This window comes from Sturnira hondurensis, unplaced genomic scaffold (genome assembly GCF_014824575.4).
Source record: "Sturnira hondurensis isolate 20B ecotype Veracruz unplaced genomic scaffold, ASM1482457v3 Scaffold0014432, whole genome shotgun sequence".
In the NCBI taxonomy this organism is placed as follows: domain Eukaryota; kingdom Metazoa; phylum Chordata; class Mammalia; order Chiroptera; family Phyllostomidae; genus Sturnira; species Sturnira hondurensis.
Window position 1 is genome coordinate 3,739,576 of NW_028087063.1, and position 19,809 is coordinate 3,759,384.

General features: G+C 36.3%; 1 protein-coding gene across 1 annotated transcript in view; it reads left to right on the forward strand.

The window, feature by feature from the left end:
* Positions 1-19,809, forward strand: part of DZIP3 (DAZ interacting zinc finger protein 3) — a 99,802-nt gene that overhangs the window by 42,006 nt on the left and 37,987 nt on the right. The window contains 5 exon segments of the mRNA XM_037063359.1: positions 3,677-3,702; positions 7,370-7,535; positions 9,045-9,140; positions 9,292-9,422; positions 17,912-17,980. Coding sequence (XP_036919254.1) covers positions 3,677-3,702; positions 7,370-7,535; positions 9,045-9,140; positions 9,292-9,422; positions 17,912-17,980 — 488 coding nt within the window.

A 19,809-nucleotide genomic window follows, 5' to 3' on the forward strand; every position in this document is an offset into this window, starting at 1 on the left:
AACGGCCTGGCCAGTCTCTTAAGGGGAGAGCGGCTTGGAGTGGCTGGGCAACTCTCTCACCGGAGGAAAGAGAGCACCCCAACCCTTGCCTAGTCAGGCTTTTATTGGGATTTTTGCACAGGAGTTCAGGTTCAACTTAGTAATCATTGTCAAGCAGTAAACAGTGGATAGTATACAAAGAATCATTAGGGTTTCTTCTAAATCAGGGCCTGTCAGCTAAAAGGCTACAGAACTTTGGAAACATAAACTCTTTTTCTGCTCGGGCCCTTATCATCTAACTAAAAGCATTCTTAAACAAAGCAGATCTCACAGGGTTTCACATACTCCTTCTCAAGCCTAATCACCCAGGGAGCCCGCCATTCCCAGCACAAGGCATGCACCGCCTTCCCCATCATAGGTTTTTAGGCTTAAGTGAATTAGAGCCAGGAAGCGCTTCTCCTAGACGATGCGGGGACTCGGGCTATGTGAAAACCAGAGGGACATAGTCCATCACTTCCTCTTTGTCGAAGCACCACCCACCCCCCAGTCCTTCCATGATGGCCTCCCAAGTGATGGTGTCTGGTTTGCCCCTCCCCTGAGGGGCAACCTGTCTCTGACCATCTGACCATACTTTGGGGGCAGGGAGATGAAGCAGGGGCAGCATTTGCTGCCAGATACAAGCCTTGTCTCCTCAGTGGCTTGCATTCCAGGGGTCGCTCTTAGCCTTAGACATAGGAGACGGTTTACAATTCCTGAAACTAGGCAGGGTGGTCCCCAACACCTGCTTAGTGTTCATAATTCTACTGATATGTTCAGAAGCATTTCTTAAAACCTTAAAAAATTTTGATTTCCTTGTGTCTAGGAGTCTGCCAACAATGCAATAATGGGCAAAAATGATTCAAATGCAAAAATGCTGCTTTCATTCCTCTTCCTTGTTTTTTGCCAGTTGAAAATAAACGGGTTACGATTATTGCACAGTTTTAGCAAGAAGTGTTTTAAGTGCTTGGAACACTACAAGGGAAACTTGAGTCTTTTCAGGGGGGACTTAATTTTTTTTAATTCAGACTTTATTTTCAAATTAAAGTTAATGAATAATTGCAACTGAAAATAAATATAAACACTATTAAAACTTCATACTCTAGTAATAGTAAAAAACTTTTTTTAAATGTGAGCAACTGTCTAGGAATTTTTTGGTTTTCTTATATACCCTAAGTTGTTTGCCAATTTATTTTACTAAAAGAAGTTAAAATCCTTTAATATAAGGTATTTTTTATCAAGATAAAATTTGGACATTAGAAGAGAGACCTTACATTTTTTATTTAAATTTTAAAGTATAGAACCTAAAAATGCTGAAGTTTTTGCATACGATCATTTTATATGGAATAGTCATATTCATATACTCAATTGCTGTTAAGTGCAAAGAATTGCCTACTTGTAGTATAAGCAACCAGTAATGAAAATCAAGTCAGTTTAATTCTCTAACCAGGAGTTCTCCTCACGAAAAATTTTAGCTTACAGAAATTTGTTTGTGTTAATAAAGAAAGTGACAGCAAAGCCCCTCTTCATTAAATGGTGTCCTTTGTTAATTATTTGTTTTGGACATCTCTAGGTAATGGAAGCTGAAGTCCTAAAAACACCTATCAGAGGCTCACTGGTAGAATGTGATAAAAAAGTAAAATTTGTGTAGCATATAGAAGATACAGTACAGATAACTTCCTATTTGTACATATACTTTGTAGCTATTCTTTATGTTCTCTTTCTTCAGTTAGGAATTTAGCATTTAGCTTCTAATATATGCAAATTGTAAATAACTCTTTGGGGTTATTTAAAGTATTAATTATTCATGTATTACCCTTTCGTGAAGAGTATTAATTATCTAATTGCTGTTACTCTTGCTCCTATTCCTACCACCCACGCAGGGGAATTAAGGGTTTGGAATAGAAAAGAGAAGTAAAGCAGATGGCTGAAAAATAGGCTTTGTGATGAAGCTTGGAGATAAAAAATAAACATGGCAGGAAATAAACTGAGGCCTTCAAACTGACATCCTCTCTAGAGAACGGAAGTTGTTGAGGTGCATCTAAGAAGACAGACAGGTATGTGCATTGGGATAAAGTCATGGAAAAAACTAAAAAGGGTTTCAGAAATACTGATCAAATATACCAGATATGTTCATTATGAACAGCCAAAAGTCTTTTCAACTTAGTTTTTCAGGTATGCTGGAACCAAGGCAGGAGTTCATAATTCTTAATTGTAGAATCAAACTGGCACTGGACATTGACCAGACACTGAGACGCAAAAATCCTCTTAGTGTACAGATAATAAAACAAAGCAGATTTGTAAGTATTTTAATACATTATGGAATCGGTAGGGAAAGAGACTGTAAAGTTTCTTATAAACAGAGATGGTAGAAATTAATACTGTAACTCATTTAAGAGTAATTAATACTCTTTTTTAAAAGATTTGATTTATTTATCTTTAGAGGGAAAGGACAGGAAAGAGAGAGAGAGAGAGAGAAATGTCAATGTATGGTTGCCTCCCATGCATCCCCTGCTGGGAACTGGCCTGCAATCCAGGCATGTGCCCTCACTGGGAATCGAACCACGGTTGTTTGGTTCGAAGGCCCATGCTTAATCTACTGAGGGCAGTAATTAATACTCTTAATGGAAAGGTGGTATCTGAGTGATTAATACTCTAAATAATTTAATATATATTAAGTGTCTTTGGTATTACCTTTCCTTAGTCTGTTGCTTTTACATTTCTGTTTTAATGAACATAAAATTTAGGGCTTGATAACATTTTCTCCCAATTGTGATTTCCCTAACATTTCTTTTTTAAGGATTTTTAATATGTAAATCTGCTATTTTACATGCCAGTTTTCAAGATTCTTATACTTAGTATAGGATTCTGTAAATGAGAATTCCATGTACCCTTTCCCAAGATATATCAATAGGTGCAAACTCAGCCCCATTAGTCACTTCTAATTTCTGAATCAGTGATTTTCAAGTGTGTTTCATTATCTGATTACAGAATTAATTTAGTGGGTTACAACTACCATTTTAAAAAAAGAAATAGAATTAGTAGGAATAAAAAAAATTCCAGAGGTCATCACCCATTGTTTTAGTCAGTCTGGACTGCTATAACAAACTGATAGACTGGGTGGCTCAAACAACAAATATTTACTTTCCACGGTTCTGGAGTCTGGGAAGTCCAAGATCAAAGTACCAGCAGATTTGGTGTCTGGTGAGGGCTCTCTCCTTGCTTTGCAGACGGCTACCTTCGTGCTGTGTCATCACATGGCAGGGCAAGAGAGAGGGAGAGAGGAGTCAGTGAGCTGGAACTAGCACTGGCTAGCTCTCTGGTCTCTTTTTGTAAGGGCATTGGTTCCATTCTGAGGACTCCACATCATCTGAACCTAATTACCTCCAAATGGGCCTACCACCACCTGTTACCATCACACTGGGAGTTAGGGTTTTAATGTATGTATTTGGGGGAGGAGACACAAATAGGTAGTTTATAACATAATATGGTTTGTGTATAAAGATACTGTGTAAGTACACTTACATTATTATGTTAAATATATTTCTAATTATGGTTGTGGTCAAAAAAGTTTGAGAAACACTGACTTAAATGTAGTCAGATCATTATGCTGTATTGAAAAAGTTGATGTACATTACCAATTGTTGATGCTATTTTTCAGAATAAGGAATCAAAAGGAGAGCAAGTGTAAGTATTAGTTTATTTACTTTTTAAAATTTTCTTAGTAGTTTCAAAATGTGCTTTGCCAGTATGGCACAGCCTTGCTTTGGGAAATGTTTTCATTAAGAGAAGAAAGGACAACCCCTTATCTTAATAAGTTGTTACCATTTACAGGAAGTGACAAAAATTAAATGATCATTTTTAATGATAAAATTATCATTTTAAATATTCTTAATATTTAATATTCTTAATATCAAAATACTCTATTTTAAAAATGATAAGTTATCATTTTAATATTCTACTTTGGTAGAATATTATTTCTTCCCATTTTTCTGTAAGGCTACTCAAGAGTCATCCAATGCTAACCACTTGATTTGAGGACTAATTTGGGTTCAGCATAAATTCTTTTTAAATAGAGTATAGATTTGGCTAATGACAATTTAAGACTTAGCTTTACTAAATAAGACTTACTTACTCAGTAAGACTTACCTTTAAAGGACAGAATATTGTTTGTACCAATGTTCTTTTAATAAGAGTTTGTTTTGATTTGTTTTGTTTTAATTTGTTTAATTAACCTGAAGGGTTTTATTTTCTTGTTTGTTTTTAATTCTGGTTGTTAACAGTGAATTTTGAATACTTACTGAAAACCGTTTAATGTGTAAAGATCAGTGTGAGCTATATTGCGCAGACATTAGATTGATGACAGTGTAGAAGGGGAAGGAAGTAGGGGAGATAGTCCTGTGAAGAGATTATCTTACCCACCCAAAATTTGTTAACTGAAATTAGTCCCTTTACAGGACTCACTGTGAGAACATAAGTTATCTTTAATATGGTAACAAGAACATATATATTTTGTTAACTTTAAAGCCATCACTTGTAGTTGGTATTTTCTCATTGATAATTGATGTTATCCACTTGGTAAGTAAATAGTTCACTATCCAAGATAGGTTTTCACTTTCTCTGTCAATAAGTTGAGCACCTAGAGCAGTGATTTTCTAGTACGCTACGCCACAAGAATTTTTAAACATTCAATGCCTGGCTACTTAGGGGCACAGATGACCTTTCAGATTGTCAAATAAAAGAAATGACAACAGCCAACACAGCAATAGCTGTTCAGTGTGAATGAATCAAAATTCTACCTATTTTTGTCAGATCAGCAAAAAATATAATTTTGCGTGTGCCACAGAATTTTAGTAATTTAGTTTATGTGTGCCATAATGTGGGGGCGACTTTGGCTGCAAGTCCCCCCATCCGCCAAGTCCCCCCCATGGACTACCAGTTGAAAGACTACCAAGACGTGATTGCTTGGGGAGGAAAGGTGGTCAATCTTTCAGCAGAGAAAGACCAAGAACCTCTTCTTCAACAGTTTTTATTAGGTTTGGAACACAGGAATAGAGGTAAAGCTCATCAATCAATGTCAGGCGGCAAGGATCAAACAGTAGATAACATTTCAAAGAAATCTGAGGGCTTCAGAGTCTGAGTCAGTGTCAGGTAAGGGGGTTGCAAAAACTTTGGGAGACATACCCATTTCCTGCTTGGACCCATATCATATTACTGAAAACACTCTTAGCAAAGCAGGCTTCACAGGACTTTAGGAACTCTTTCTTATGCCTGATCACCCTGGATCCTGCTCTAGCCAGCAAAGGCCTGCACTGCCTCCCCCATCATAGGTTTTTAGGCTTAAGTGGATTAGAGCCAGGAAGCGCTTCTCCCAGAGGAAATGGGGACTCGGGCTAATGAGGACTCGGAATAGCTGGGGGATGAGGGTCCATCACACCCTCTTTGCTGCAGCCCCCAAGTCCTTCCTTGAGGGCCTCCCAAGTGATCATGTCTGGCTTAGGTTGCCGCCCCCTCTGAGGGATCTTACCCGTCTCTGACTAACCAACCAAGCTTTGGGGGCAGAGAGAGGAAACTGAGGTAGCGTTTGCTACCAGAGACAAGCTTTGTTTCCTTAGTGGCTCACGGTCCGAAGGTCACTCACTCAGCCTTAGCCATGGGGGGACAGTTACAACTCCTGAAACTAGGCAGGGTGGTTCCCAACACCATGAGATGAAAAAAGTGGAAAATCACTGCCCCAGAGCAATAGGCATATTTTTTTTAAAAATTTGTAAGCTGTGTCTGAATGCCATAAAAATAACTTACTAAAAGTAAAATAGTGTCATCAGTCATTTTTGCTCTACAGTGTAGACCAAAACCTGTATGATCATCAAATCAAACAGGGTGCTAGTTTTTAAATGAGAATTTTCAAATGCACACAGAAGTAAAGAAAATAATATACCTATATTAGTATATCTACCTATTGCTTTGATTCAACAATTACTGGTATTTTCCACATTTGCTTCATTCTTCCCTTAACATTTTGTTCATTGTTTACTGTTTTTCAAGTACAATTGTCTCCATTTTCACCCCACCATGCCTCCCCCCTTGAACCCACCTCCTTTGGTTTTGTCCGTGTGTCCTTCATACATGTTCTATGATGGACCCCCATTATTCCCTATTATCCCTCTCCCCCTTCCTCTCTAGTTACTGTCAGACTATTCTTTATATTCAATTGAAACATTTTGTTCTTTGTTGAAGTGTTTTCATTTCCTAAGTTTATGTAATTTTACTACTACATGTCTCAGTTTACATGACTTAGTAATATGAACATTTTTATAGTATCACAATGCTATTATCATACTTTAAAATTTAGGAATATTTTTTGAGCTTTTAAAAAATACAAATTCATCTATATTTTTATAGTTATTGGAGTTTCTGGAAAATGAAATTTTTTAAAGTTCTTCTGGTAATTTGGAAAATTAATTTTGTTTGGGGACCAGTGGTATATACAAGCAGTTGATTTCACTGAACTTTCCAAAATGTTTGGATCATCCTGAATACCTCAGTGATACGAAATGAGTATTTTATAGTATTTTACAAGTTATTTTATAAGCATTAGATGTTGATTTTTCTAGGTCTCAGTAGTATAAAAGGAGTAATAATACATCCTAGAGTTACCTTTTTTCTTTCTATTCACTGATAAAATCAAGTCATTTATATCATGCTGTAAGTAAATAAGTAAAAGTACTATTTTTGTTACCATTCAATGAGATTAGGAAATAAATGTATAGCTACTAAATAGTAGGTCAGCTGAAAGAAACATGCATTTAGACATCAGTATGAAAATGGGCTAATTGCCTGTGTACATGTAGTATTTTCATTCTTTTATAATGGTTCCTAGTGACCAAAATCCATGTTATCATTACAGTTTTTATATGGTCCTGTTACAAAAGAAACCTGTATTTAAATGTACAATGTACCTAGGTGCTGAAGTCGACTAAACCAACCTACCTGTCAAGAATGTTGTGATAAAATAATATAGTAGGTGTGGAAATGTGTGTCAATATTTTCCCAAGTAGCTGTTAATAGTTGAAATTTGAAAAAGGAATTTCATGGTCTCATAGTTCTTGAAAACACTGGGAAGAGCAGAATAGTCGATTACTTTGATTGAATGCTACTTCAAATACGCCAAAATTCATTGTGTTCTTCAAGGGAAGTAACCCAACCAGAGCACTGTCAAAACTTTCTTTGATCATGAGTCCTTCTGATACTGATCATCTCATGAGACCAGTGCCATATTAATTTAGGACTCAATGGTTTGGATGAAAAACTGATACAGTTCTGAAAGATTACATTGATTTTGTCACTACGCTAGCCCAAATATGGTAGAAAAGGAAGAGCAATTGAAGAAAGAGAAAGCAAATCTATACCCAGTCAGTAGCTTTATGAAAGATGATGCAAGCAATGTTCAAGAAGATGATGCAACTGAAGACAAGGTCTATAGCCTGGATGAATTGCATATTCTGGACATGATAGAGCAGGTAAGCCTGATTGGAGGGGGTATAGCCTTGTCTTCCTTTTTCCAAAAATAATTACTAACCTTTGTTTTCCCCTTGACTCTTTGAACAGCATGTTATCCCAGTGTGTTTGTGAGGAGAAAGAAAAAAAACAACAGAAAGGGAGGAACAAAGGGATGATGAAGGAAAAAAGACCTTCAGGAGCTAAAAACTTTTCACTTTAGCCTTCACATCATTTCCTGGTTTTAATTATTGGGCAGAGTTGATTACAACTGTATTCCTTGCAGAGTGTTTGCTACTTTGGAAGAGAGGGTGAAACTACCATAGTCCCATTGGATTAAATTTCATGAGAAAAATAGTTTTGTAAAACAAAGCTACTCATACTGTTTTTAAATTAAACTTGGTTGTTACCATGAAATGTCTACAAAAATATCAGTGTACAATGATATTTTCTTTTTCTTTCCTGATAGTACTCATTACCAGGAATGAGATGCCTACATATAAAGGTGCATATGAACATGATTTAAGTACTCTGCAGAGCACTTAATCAGACAAAGCATGTGAAATATTTTTTTTAAAAACTACTTGATTTGCCTTCCCATGAGAATTCTATACTGAGGTAGTTTTGTGATAACCTGTTACATTGTTTAAATGAAATGATGGATAGTATGTAGGAATATTGATTGTCTAAGGGTACAGTTAGCACAAATGATTTCCTGGCTGATAGTACAGCATTCATGTAATTGTCATACCTTTTTTCTCCTTTCCAATTATAATATCATACTATGTATATTTTAACTGAAGTGAAATATTCTGAGCTTTGGATGTCATGCTAAAGTTTAAATGTGAGGACTTTGGTTTTCATTGAACAGCCATGAAAGTTATGAGAACTTGAAAACAGAACAAAATATCTGTTAAAAAATGTCATACACCTTTTGAAAGTAAATTCATTCTTCTACTCAGGAAACATTTAGCATCTGCTTTGTCTCAAGAGCTGTGATATGACATGAGCCATGTGATTATAATGTTTATAATATAGTGGACAATTTGAACACTAAGGTGTGTCGTGTGATATTATTAAGTGCTTGGGCAGTTACGGTTTGTCCACTCACTGTGTGACCTTAGGCAAGTTACTCAGTTTTATCATCTCTTAAATGGGAATAATTGCTACCTCATATCGATAGCAATATGAGGTATACCTATACCTATAGGCTACCTATAATCTATGTCTACCTGATAGAATTTTCTTGGTAGTAAAAGCGTTACCAAAAAAAGCCTAAAACATAGTAAGCATGCAGGTAATGTTATCCAATAGCTGCATCAGTGGACAAGTAACTATGCTATTAATTAGTGAATTCTGTAATTAGGGAAAGGTTGGGTTTGTCTACACTAATCAGAAGGAATGTTTGCACTGAGACCTATAAAGCATGAATAGGCAATTGATGGTAACTTTAAATCTCCTTTAAATAATTAGAATATCATTACTTTTTTGGATAAGGACAATAAAGCATGCGTATTTCATTTGCTGAATAGGGCTCAGCCGGCAAGGTATCAGCAGGATACGGAGAAACAGAGAAGGAAAGGCTTGCCTGACAACAGCAGCTGTATAAATTGCACTATCAGTGTGAAGTAAGTACTTTTGCTATTAGATCTGAGGTAAGTCAGAAATAGTTCAAATTTTAAACTCAATGGTACCTACTTTTTTTAAAAGAACCCAAATTTTTTCCTTCACTTTCTGGTGACTTGAACAGAATTGACTAAAGTAGTATTTTTCTTTGAGCGGGATTTCAAAAGAAAGTTGAAAACAGTGACATTTCGGTGGCAAGAAAACCAAATGCAGATTAAAGAGAGAGACAAAATTATTGCATCTCTTAAGCAGCAAGTGGCTTTCGGAATCAACAAGGTTTCCAAGTAAGTACAAATCTATTAATAGAAAATTCTGGGTTTGCTCCATAATGAACTCTATCTTTAAACGATAATCCCTAAGTAGCCACTAGGTGGCATTGTGACTGCACATTAGGAACTGCCAGCCACCTGACGGCACTTGCTTAAAAACCAACTCTATTTTTGCCTTGCCAGCTGAATTGAAAAATAAGCAAATGATTACTCTATATATCAAGCTTTTCATGTATTAGATGAACAAGTGTGAAGATAATAGAATTTCATGAGAAAGATAATTAACTTTCAGATCATGACTCCAGTTTGTAAAAATGTGACCTATGTTTGATTGTTTCTTTATAGCATATAATATATTCCTCAAAGACACCATGGAATCATGTGCATACTTTAAAAAAACATTTTATTTATTTATCTTTAGAGGGGAAGGGAAGGAGAGAGGGAAAGAAATATCAGTGTATGGTTGCCTCTCATTCGTCCCCTGCTGGGAACTGGCCTGTAACCCAGACATGTGCCCTGACTGGGAATCGAACCGCGATCCTCTAGTTCACAGGCCTGCACTCAATTCACTGACCTACGCCAGCCAGGGCACGTGCATACTTTGTTATGTTGGTCCCTTAGAGTATTTGTGTTCCAACCGCACGAGATTGAAAATAAATTAGATTCCTGGAGACTCTTATGACCCCTTCCAATTTCATTTCTCTTATAACCTTAAGTATTAAATCCCTAAGACTAACAATTCTGACTTAACAGGGAAAAACAAGTGTCTTGCTTTATATTTTTCTAATAGTCACTGCCTCCAATGAGTATTAATTGAAAGAGTAATATAATTTATAACAAACTATTTTAATGCACAGTAGTACCACAACATACTAGTTGTCTGTGAGGTCTAATTTGAAATCTTTTCTAGTTTAGACTGATAATAAGGAAAATAGACAAGTTCTAGGAAATATATTAAAGTGATGAGTCCAAAATGCTAATTGTGAAATTGGAGAAATATTTGGCAGAGATTTAGGAAAACTTAAGAAAAATTTAAGAAAACTTCTTAAATTTTCTCCCACAAATCATATCATCAAAGTGGAAGGGGTTTTTAATACGAACTGAATACCGTAGCCCTGGCAACATAATATCAGTTGAAAATATTTTCAGACTTGTTCCTGCTGGACTGAGAGATATCCTTCAAGTTCAGAAGGAGGCAAACTAAGCTGACCACAATCACTTAAGAAGGATTCAAAATATTGTCTTTTAGCCTGGAAGGCAATGTGGAATTTGCCTGGAAGGCAAATCCAGAACTGTGTTACATAATACCAGAGATCAGGAAAGCAATGCCATCCACATAGATGAGCATCCTCTTTCCTTTAGTATCTGAGGATATCCCTTCTCAACTCTGACAGCTGACCCAGGCATCTTTACCTGCTTGAGACTACAAACAGATCGCTTTAGGGGTTACATATGTCTTCAAAAATAAGCATTCAGTGGTGAACATTCACCAAATATTAAGTACTAACTGTGAGAAGAATTATATAAGGCAAGGTTATGTAACATACCAAGACATGTTAGACATTGACTGTGAGCTGATAGAAAGTATAGACTACCATGAGGGAATTACAATTATGTATCACAGAGGGACTTGCAGTTCCACCAAATTTAATAGTTCCATTTCTTCCAAGTCCTTTCTTACAACTAAAACTTCCTGGAACTGACTTCCAGTCAAGATGGAGGCATAAGTAAATACAGCTTGCCTCCTTACACAACCACAACAAAATTTACAACTAAACTGTAAGACAACTGCCAGCCAGAATCATCAGAAAATCAAGCTGTATGGAAGTCCAACAACTAAGGAATTACAGAAGTCACATTCATGCAGATGGGTCACAGGGGTGGAGAAGCAGACACACATAACAGGTGGTCCCACACCCATGTGTAGTGGATAAAAATCAGGAGGGATACCTTGGGAGAGAGGGATCCCCACCACACAGCAGACCACCCAGCCCAGGGTTCCAGTTACAGGAAGATAAGTCCCCATAACTTCTTGCTGTAGAAGCCAGTGGGCATTAGGATGGTAGAAGAAACTGGGATTCTGAGGCATCTCCTCTTAAAGGGCCTAAAACAAATTCAGGACTTATGCAGTTTCACTCCCTCTGGACTCCAGCACTGGAGCAGCAGCTGGAAGAATACCCGTGGCATACAAAGAGAAATGGAAGTGTCTATCATCAGGGTGAGAGCCAGGGAGCAGCTTCTTTCTGAACAAAACCCCAGAGTCTAGGCAACAGCCACTGTCCTTTTCCAGAACCCTCCCATACACAGAGCCATAGAGTGGAGACACCATATCTGAGACTCTGTCAACCTGGTTCACACAAGATGTGTTGCCCTGGAAACTACCAAAGACTTTGTCCCATCTAACTTGCAGGTACACTTTTCTATAATAGGCCACACTACTAAGACATGGAGTCAAAGAAGCTCTACCTAATATATAGAAACAAACATGGGGAGGCTGCCAAAATGAGACAAAGAAATAGGGCCCAAATGAAAGAACAGAACAAAACTCCAGAAAAAGAACTAAACAAAATGGAGATAATCAATCTACCAAATGCAGAGTTCAAAATACTGGCTATTAGGATGCTCAAGGAACTCATTGGGTACTTCAACACCATAAAAAAAGACCCAGGCAGAAATGAAGGTTACACTAAGTGAAATAAAGAAAAAATTACAGGGAGTCAACAGTGGAGTGGTTGAAGCTGAGAATCAAATCATCAATTTGGAACATAAGGAAGAAAAAAATTCAGTCAGAACAGAAGAAGGAAAAAGAGTAAAAAAAATGAGGATAGGCTAGGGAGCCTCTAGGACAACTTCAAACGTACCAACATTTGAATCATAGGGATGCCAGAAGGAGAAGAGAAAGAGCAAGAAATTGAAAACTTGTTTGAAAAAACAATGAAAGAAAAATCCCTTAATTTGGTGAAGGAGATAGACATACAAATTCAGGAAGCGCAGAAAGTCCCAAACAAGATGGGCACAAAGAGGACCACACCAACACACGTCATAATTACAATTCCAAAGGTTAAAGATGAAGAGAGAAGCAGTTAGTTATGTATAGGGGAGTCTGTCATCTGATTTCTCAAAAGAAACTTTGCAGGCTAGAAGGGATGGGCAAGAAGTTCTCCAAGTAATGAAAAACAAGGACATACAACCTAGATTACTCTATCCAGCAAAGCTATTATTTAGAATGGAAGAACAGATAAAGAGCTTCCCAGACATGGTAAAACTAAAGGAGTTCATTATCACCAAGTAATTATTATATGAAATGTTAAAGGGGCTTACCGAAGAAAAAAAAGGTCAAAACTATGAACATTAAAATAGCAATAAATTCACAACTATCGATAATTGAATCTAAAAAACAAACTAATCAAACAAATAGAACAAAAACAGAATCATAGATATGGAGATCATTGGGAGTGTTATAAGTTGGGAGGGGGAATGGAGAGAATGGGGGGAAATGTGCAGGGATGAAGAAGTACAAATTGACAGGGACAGAATAGAAAGGGGCATGTGAAGAACAGTGTAGGAAATGGAGTAGCCAAAGAACTTATATGCACGACTCATGGAAATGCACCAAGGGAGGGACTGCTGAGGGAATGGGGGGTACTCAGTGGAGAGGGAGGGACAAAAGGGGAATTGGGACAACTACAATAGCATGATCAATAAAACATATTTTTAAAAAAGACTTCCTGGACCTTAAACAACACACGAACATAGGAAGACTCTGAGAGGTGGAAATAATAAAACAGTGATTTTCCTTATTGCTTCCCATATATCCCAGACAGAGTGCTGCAGAAACTTCCACCATACAATTGACAATAAGCGCAGGAAGAAAAATCTCTAAGTAAAACCTGTTCTCTCTAGCCAAAGGATCAGGAGGAGGAAATACATAAGTAAACATCTTTTGGTGCTACCCACCTGCTTCAGCCAAACACCAATAGCTCACACCAGGCCTTGGAAGCAGGGGGTGTGCTCTGACAAACGCAGATGACAGAACTCAGATCGCTCTGCTGGGTAGCAGTGCTGAGCAGGCAGTTTACCTTCCATTCTCCACCAGGAGGTGTAGCAGGTAGTGCTCCAGTTCCGCTGCTAGGACAGCATCAATGTGGTCTAGCTGCGAGTAGTTTAGCCTCTACCTCTCCCCAGTGTTGGTGAGACTTTACAAGCTTATTGGAGGGAGTCCAGTTAATGCTAGGTTTTGTTCCCATTCTCCCTTGGGGAGCTGAGTCTCCATCAGTAAAGCTAGTTGGCACTCATTTTTTTCCTCTCCCCAGTTGGTACCAAAGAGGCCCTACTGGGAGCTCATGCCTCTCCATCCTACAGCAACAAAGCAGTGTGAGGCAGCCCTTCACTTGTCTTAAAGTAGGAAAAGACAATTGCATAGGCTATGTATGCATATTATAATACCTACTGCAACAAATAAGAAACCTATACTGATAGTCAAAAACACTGAAAGTCACCCTGGCTGGTGTGGTTCAATGGACTGAGTGCCAGCCTACAAACCAGAGGGTCGCTGGATCAATTCCCAGTCTAGGGCACATGCCTGGGTTGCAGGCCAGGTCCCCAGTAGGGGGCACATGAGAGGCAACCATGCACCGAAGTTTCTCTCCCTTATTTCTCCCTCACCTTCCCTTTCTAAAAATAAATAAATAAAATCTTTAAAAAAAAACCACTGTACATCAAGATGGAATCCTAAAAATTATTCAAATAATGCACAAGAAGGTAAGAAAAGAGAAACAGAGGAAACAAAACCAATAATAAAATGGCACATATGATCATCAATATATTAGTAATTACCTTAAATATACCAATTAAATACACCAATTTAGACCAATTGGTCTAAATACACCAATTAAAAGACAGACTGAAATTTAAAGAAAAGAAACAAAATGTGATCTAATAATACATTATTTACAAGAAACTCACCTCAGTTTCAATAACACAGGTAGGTTGAAAGTAAAAGAATGGTAAAAGATATGAAAACCATAAAATAGGAGTGGCTATATTAATATATGATAAAATGGACTTCTGAGCAAAGTCAACTACTGGAGACAAAGAGGATGTTACTGATAATAAAAGGATTAATCTACCAGAAGGCATAAGAATCTGTGTATATATATATATATATATATATATATATNAAGAATCTGTGTGTGTATATATATATATATATATATATATATATATATATACCAAAACAAACTTCCATGTACCAACAACAGAGCTTTAGAATAGGTGAAGCAAAACCCAATAGAACTGATAGAAAAATGTACAACTTTAGCTGTTGGCTTCAACACCCTACTCTCAGAAATTTATAGAGCTACTAGACAGAAAATCAGCAGCGGTATAGAAGACCTCTACAATACCATTAACCAACAGGATCTGATCGATAATTATAGAACACTTCACCGGATAATGGCAGACTGCATATGCTTTCAAATGTCCACAGGAAATCCACCAAAATAGACTGTATCCTGGGCCATGACAAACCTCAGCTAATTTAAAAGAATTGAAATTATGCAAAGCATGTGGTAAGATCATAGAGTCATACTAGAAATAAAATTGCAAAGATAACAAGAAATTCCTCCAAGGGAAATAAAAATACAATGAACTAAATTAACATGAAAATATAATACATCAAAGTTTGTGGGACACAGACAAAGCAGTTCTGAGAAGAACGAATGGGCCCCAATCTCAAATGAATAATGAAAGCTCCTACCTCAATAACATGGAAGAAGAAAAGCAGAATAACCTAAAACAAGCAGAAGGAAATAGTAAAGATTAGAAATAATAAAATTAGAAACAAAAAATAAAGAAAAATCCATGAAATAAAGCTATTTCTTTGAAAAGATCAATAAAATTGATGAACCACTAGCAAAATTGACAAGAAAAGAGAAGATAGAATATCACTATCATCAGGAATGAAACAGTGATATTTCCACATCAGATATCAGAGAACTGCTGAGTAGAATAACCCAATTCACAAAGTTGATATACTGTATGAATTCACTTCTATAACATTTGTGAAATCACAAAATTTGAAAAATGATAAAAATGGATAACAGATTAGTGCTCCTAAGGTTATAAGGAGGTGGGAGTGGAAGGGAAGTTAGTGTGGCTGTAAAAGGGCAAAATGAGAGACCCACATGGCGATAAAACTGTTCAGTATCTTCAACTGTGTCACTGTCAATATCCTGGTTATCATACTGTCATTTTGCAGGATGGTAGCATTGGGGGAAGGTACATAGAGGGTCATGGGATCTGTCTGTGTCATTGTTTATACCTGTGCTTGAATCTATGATTACCTCAAAATGCTTAACTTTTTATTTTATTTTTTAAGTACTTTTGATTTTTACTGTAGTTCAAATACAGTTTTCTGCCTTTCCCTCACCCCTCCCCACCACCCCAGCCTTTCCCACCTCCCTCCCATTTCCATCCGCCTTGCTATTGTCCATGTGTTCTTTATAGTTGTTCCTGTAAACCCTTCACTCTTTCCTCCCCATTATCCCCTTCCCTCTCCCTTCTGTTTTTAAAAGCACGTAATTGTCAAATGGAGCCATACTTCATAGGGATTTTATTGTGATAAGGAAGAGCTTCACCAAAAACATAGTATTGAACCTGGGCTAGGTTAGTTGAGATGGGAGAAAAGACAGAGGACATCTAGGCAGAGAGAAAAAAGAATGAACACTGTGTGTGTTCTCATATAAGCTTTTGAGCATTTTTTGTTTAACCTGATCATGTCCAAAGAGTATATGATGAAAATATAAATAATTTTTAATTGTAGTGTTGATTTCTTTCATCTTAGGATATGGTGTTTAATAGGAAGGAAAAATTTTTTTCTTTGGCCTAATTCAGTGCCAATCCTATAGTAAATGCTTGGTAAATATTTGTTGGTGGTAATTGAAGTTTTAACAAAGAAGATTTACATAAAAGTGACATTTTGTACAAATTACAGTAAGCATTTAAAAATTTTAAGAAAATTCTGACAGTAAAGTTCATATAGTAAACTTAAATAAGCTTGAGAACTTTAGATCTTTTAGAAAAGAAAATCTAATTCTACCCTATCGTGTTATTCATGAGAAAATTAGGACTGAGAAGTTATAACTACCTGAACATATATATAGCTGGTTCATATACAAGCTGGATGATAAGCACTATGCATACATTATCCCTATTATTTACAAACCCGGGTCTTCTGAATTTTCTACCAGCCCTGTCAGCTCTTATCTCCCACTCTAAACTGGAGCTGGGTAAACCATTGAAATAATGAAGTATACAAAGGAAAGGAAGGTGCCAGTTTTAGAAGTTTTATCAACTGTCTCTACATTCTCCTATGTACTACAATAACAAAGTGGTATTTCTCATCGTTTACTTGAGAACGTGACCTCTTTTGTATAAAAAGACACCTGGTTTCTTTCATTATGTTTTCAGCCCAATAGAACATTGATTTTAAGTCTCCATAGCTTCTAAGAAGCTTAGAGTAAAGGTGAGTGGGGAGTCTCTGAAATCTAGTAGTGAGCAATCCAGCCAAAATTTAAAGTCATTGTGTTAAGGCTTTACCTTTCCAGTAGTTTACATTAACCAGAAATGTGCTTTTGCTATAAATCTCTTCATACTGAAACAAATTAACTGGGTGATATTAAAGTATGGTTGTAAAGAGAAATGCAGCAGCTATGGGAAGAACAATAAAAATGGTATGTGAGTATATGTTAACCAAAAAGTATTACTTTTACACTTTTCTTTTTTCCCCTGGGTTTCATTATTGCTATTTATTTTTAAGTATATTTCATTGATTATGCTACTATAGTTGTCTGATTTTTTTGCATTTTTCTTAATAGCTTCTTACATATTAATTTTAAGCTAATCACAGGTTACGTTTTCTGAGTTATGAAAAAATTTTATCCAGATTTCTCATAATTAGGTCAATGAGTGATTTCCTGTTTTAATTTATAATTTTTATTAAAAATTCTATTTGTATGCAGTTCTAGATTTAAGGTCTGACTTCTTTCAGACCTTAAGTGTTTAATAGTTTGTATGACTTGATAGATATAATATTCTTTTAAAGAACTTAAAGTTCTCAATCCCACCACAAGCCTAGAACATCAGAAGATACCATCTCTGTTTTCTAATGGGCAAACTAAATTATAGGGAATTAAAGACATTTGTCCCAGTCATTGTGCTGGGAATACTAGATAAGAAAACTCTTCTCTTTGGCTTTCTGTTTTATAAATAAGTTAAAACAAAGGGGTTAGAACTTAGTTCTTTCTTTGAGAAGTCAGTAAATCAGACATCTGAAATAAGATAAATTTCAAAAGGATTATGTATCAAAATTTAGTTATTTTTAGGCTCAACACTTGTGGCCCAAAAGGTACATACCTAATTCTTCTTCATCTGTAAGTTGAGCTGTTGTAACTATATTAACGACAAATAATTTCTAACATTGTATGCCTTTCTTTTTTGTTTAGATTACAACTTCAGAGCCATGCTGAAGATAATGAAATCAAGAACCTTAAAGAGCAATTTTCCTTGAAAAGGTACGAACAGCTGTTGATTTAGTTGAGTGCACCCTGTCTGAAACTATGTATTCCGCATAGTGCGCTCTGGCTAAGAAGCCATATTTGTCATCTGAAATGGGGCACATTGAGCCTGAAATTGAGCAGTATTTGTAATTACACTGGAAAAACAAGTGTAAATGGGGAGTGTCCTAGGCAAATTGGGAGGTATATTTAATTTGGCTGTGGCCCTAGAACACTGCTGAGACAGAAAAAAATCAGCCAAATTATGGTCCCACAACACACCACTGTCAGAGACTGGAGCTTATTGGGTTCTAATTTCTTTATGCTATTCACTGCAACTGGGTGTGACTGCTTTACAAAAGTGGCTTGAGTTTTGTCCTCATTTATACATTTTAAAGTAATTTTTATAACAGCTTTTTTGAGATCTAATTCATTCAGCATAAAATTTACCCTGTTACAGTATACAGTTCACTGGTTTTTAGTATATTTACAGATGTATACAACGATCACCTCTATCTAATTCTAGAACATTTTTATCACCCTAAAAAGAAACCCTGGATTCATTAGAAGTCACACCTCATTCTCTCTTTCCCCAGCTTCTGGCAAAATCTAATCTATTTTTGGTCTCTGTGGATTTGTGTATCTGGACATTTCATATAAATGGAATCATATAACTATAATGTGTGGTCTCTTTTGATTAACTTCTTTTTTTCAGGGTTCAGCCATGTTGTAGCATGTATCTCTACTCATTCCTTTTTTGTAGACAAATAATATTCCATTGTTTGGATATACCACATTTTGTTTATCTTTTCATCAGTTTATGGACATTTGGTTTGTTTTCATTTTTGGCTGTAATGACTAATGCTGTTTGCATTAGAACATTTGTATACAAATTTTTGTGGGGACATATTTTTAATTCTCTTGGGTATATACCTAAAAATTCAACTGCTAAGACATATAGTAAACTCTGTTTAGCTTTTTGGGAAACTGCCAAACTGTTTTCCAGATGAGCTCACCATTTTACAACCTCACCAACAATGTGTGAGAGTTTTGATTTCTCCACATCCTCACCAGTACTTACTGGATCATCTGGCTTTATTTTTCCCACTGTGATGGATGCCAAGTGGTATATCGCTGTGGTTTTCATTCACATTTTCCTAGTGGTCATATGGATCTTCCCTTGAGCTTATTGGCCATTTGTCTGTCTACTTAGAGAAATGTCTGTGCATAACCTTTGACCATTTTTTAAATTGGGTTCTTTATGTCTTTACTGTTGAGTTTTAATTTTAATTTTGCTTTGTATGCTTTGGATACAAGTCCCTTATCAGATATTTGTAAATATTTTCTCCCATTCTGTGGGTTGCCTTTTTCACTTTCTCGATGATGTCCTTTGAAGGACAGAAGTTTATAGTTTGACAAAGTTCAACTTAATCTACGTTTTCTCTTACTCTTATAGGCAAATTTTGTATAATAGTCAATGGTATAATAATTCTCTTGGTTAATATATCTCCTTGAATATTTTATGACTTTCCCCCTCAAAACACTCTCATTGTAGTGATATTAACAAGATGTTGTTTTATCAAGCTTCTCGTCAGTGTTTGTCAGGTACTCAAGTATCCAGATGTTTCAGATAATAAACCAATTGAGGATAGCTTTTGTGAAAGTTCCAAATTACCACATTGTATTTCCAATTGTTTTCATATAAGACATTGGTTTGTATGCTCTAGAGTTTTGGGGCTCAAGCTGACATGAGATTAAAAAAAAGAGAAACCTCACAGGTAGCCATTGTCTATCATGTCCTTGGTAAGTAATGGCCCACCCTCATCTCCCTCCCTCTTAAGCTACAG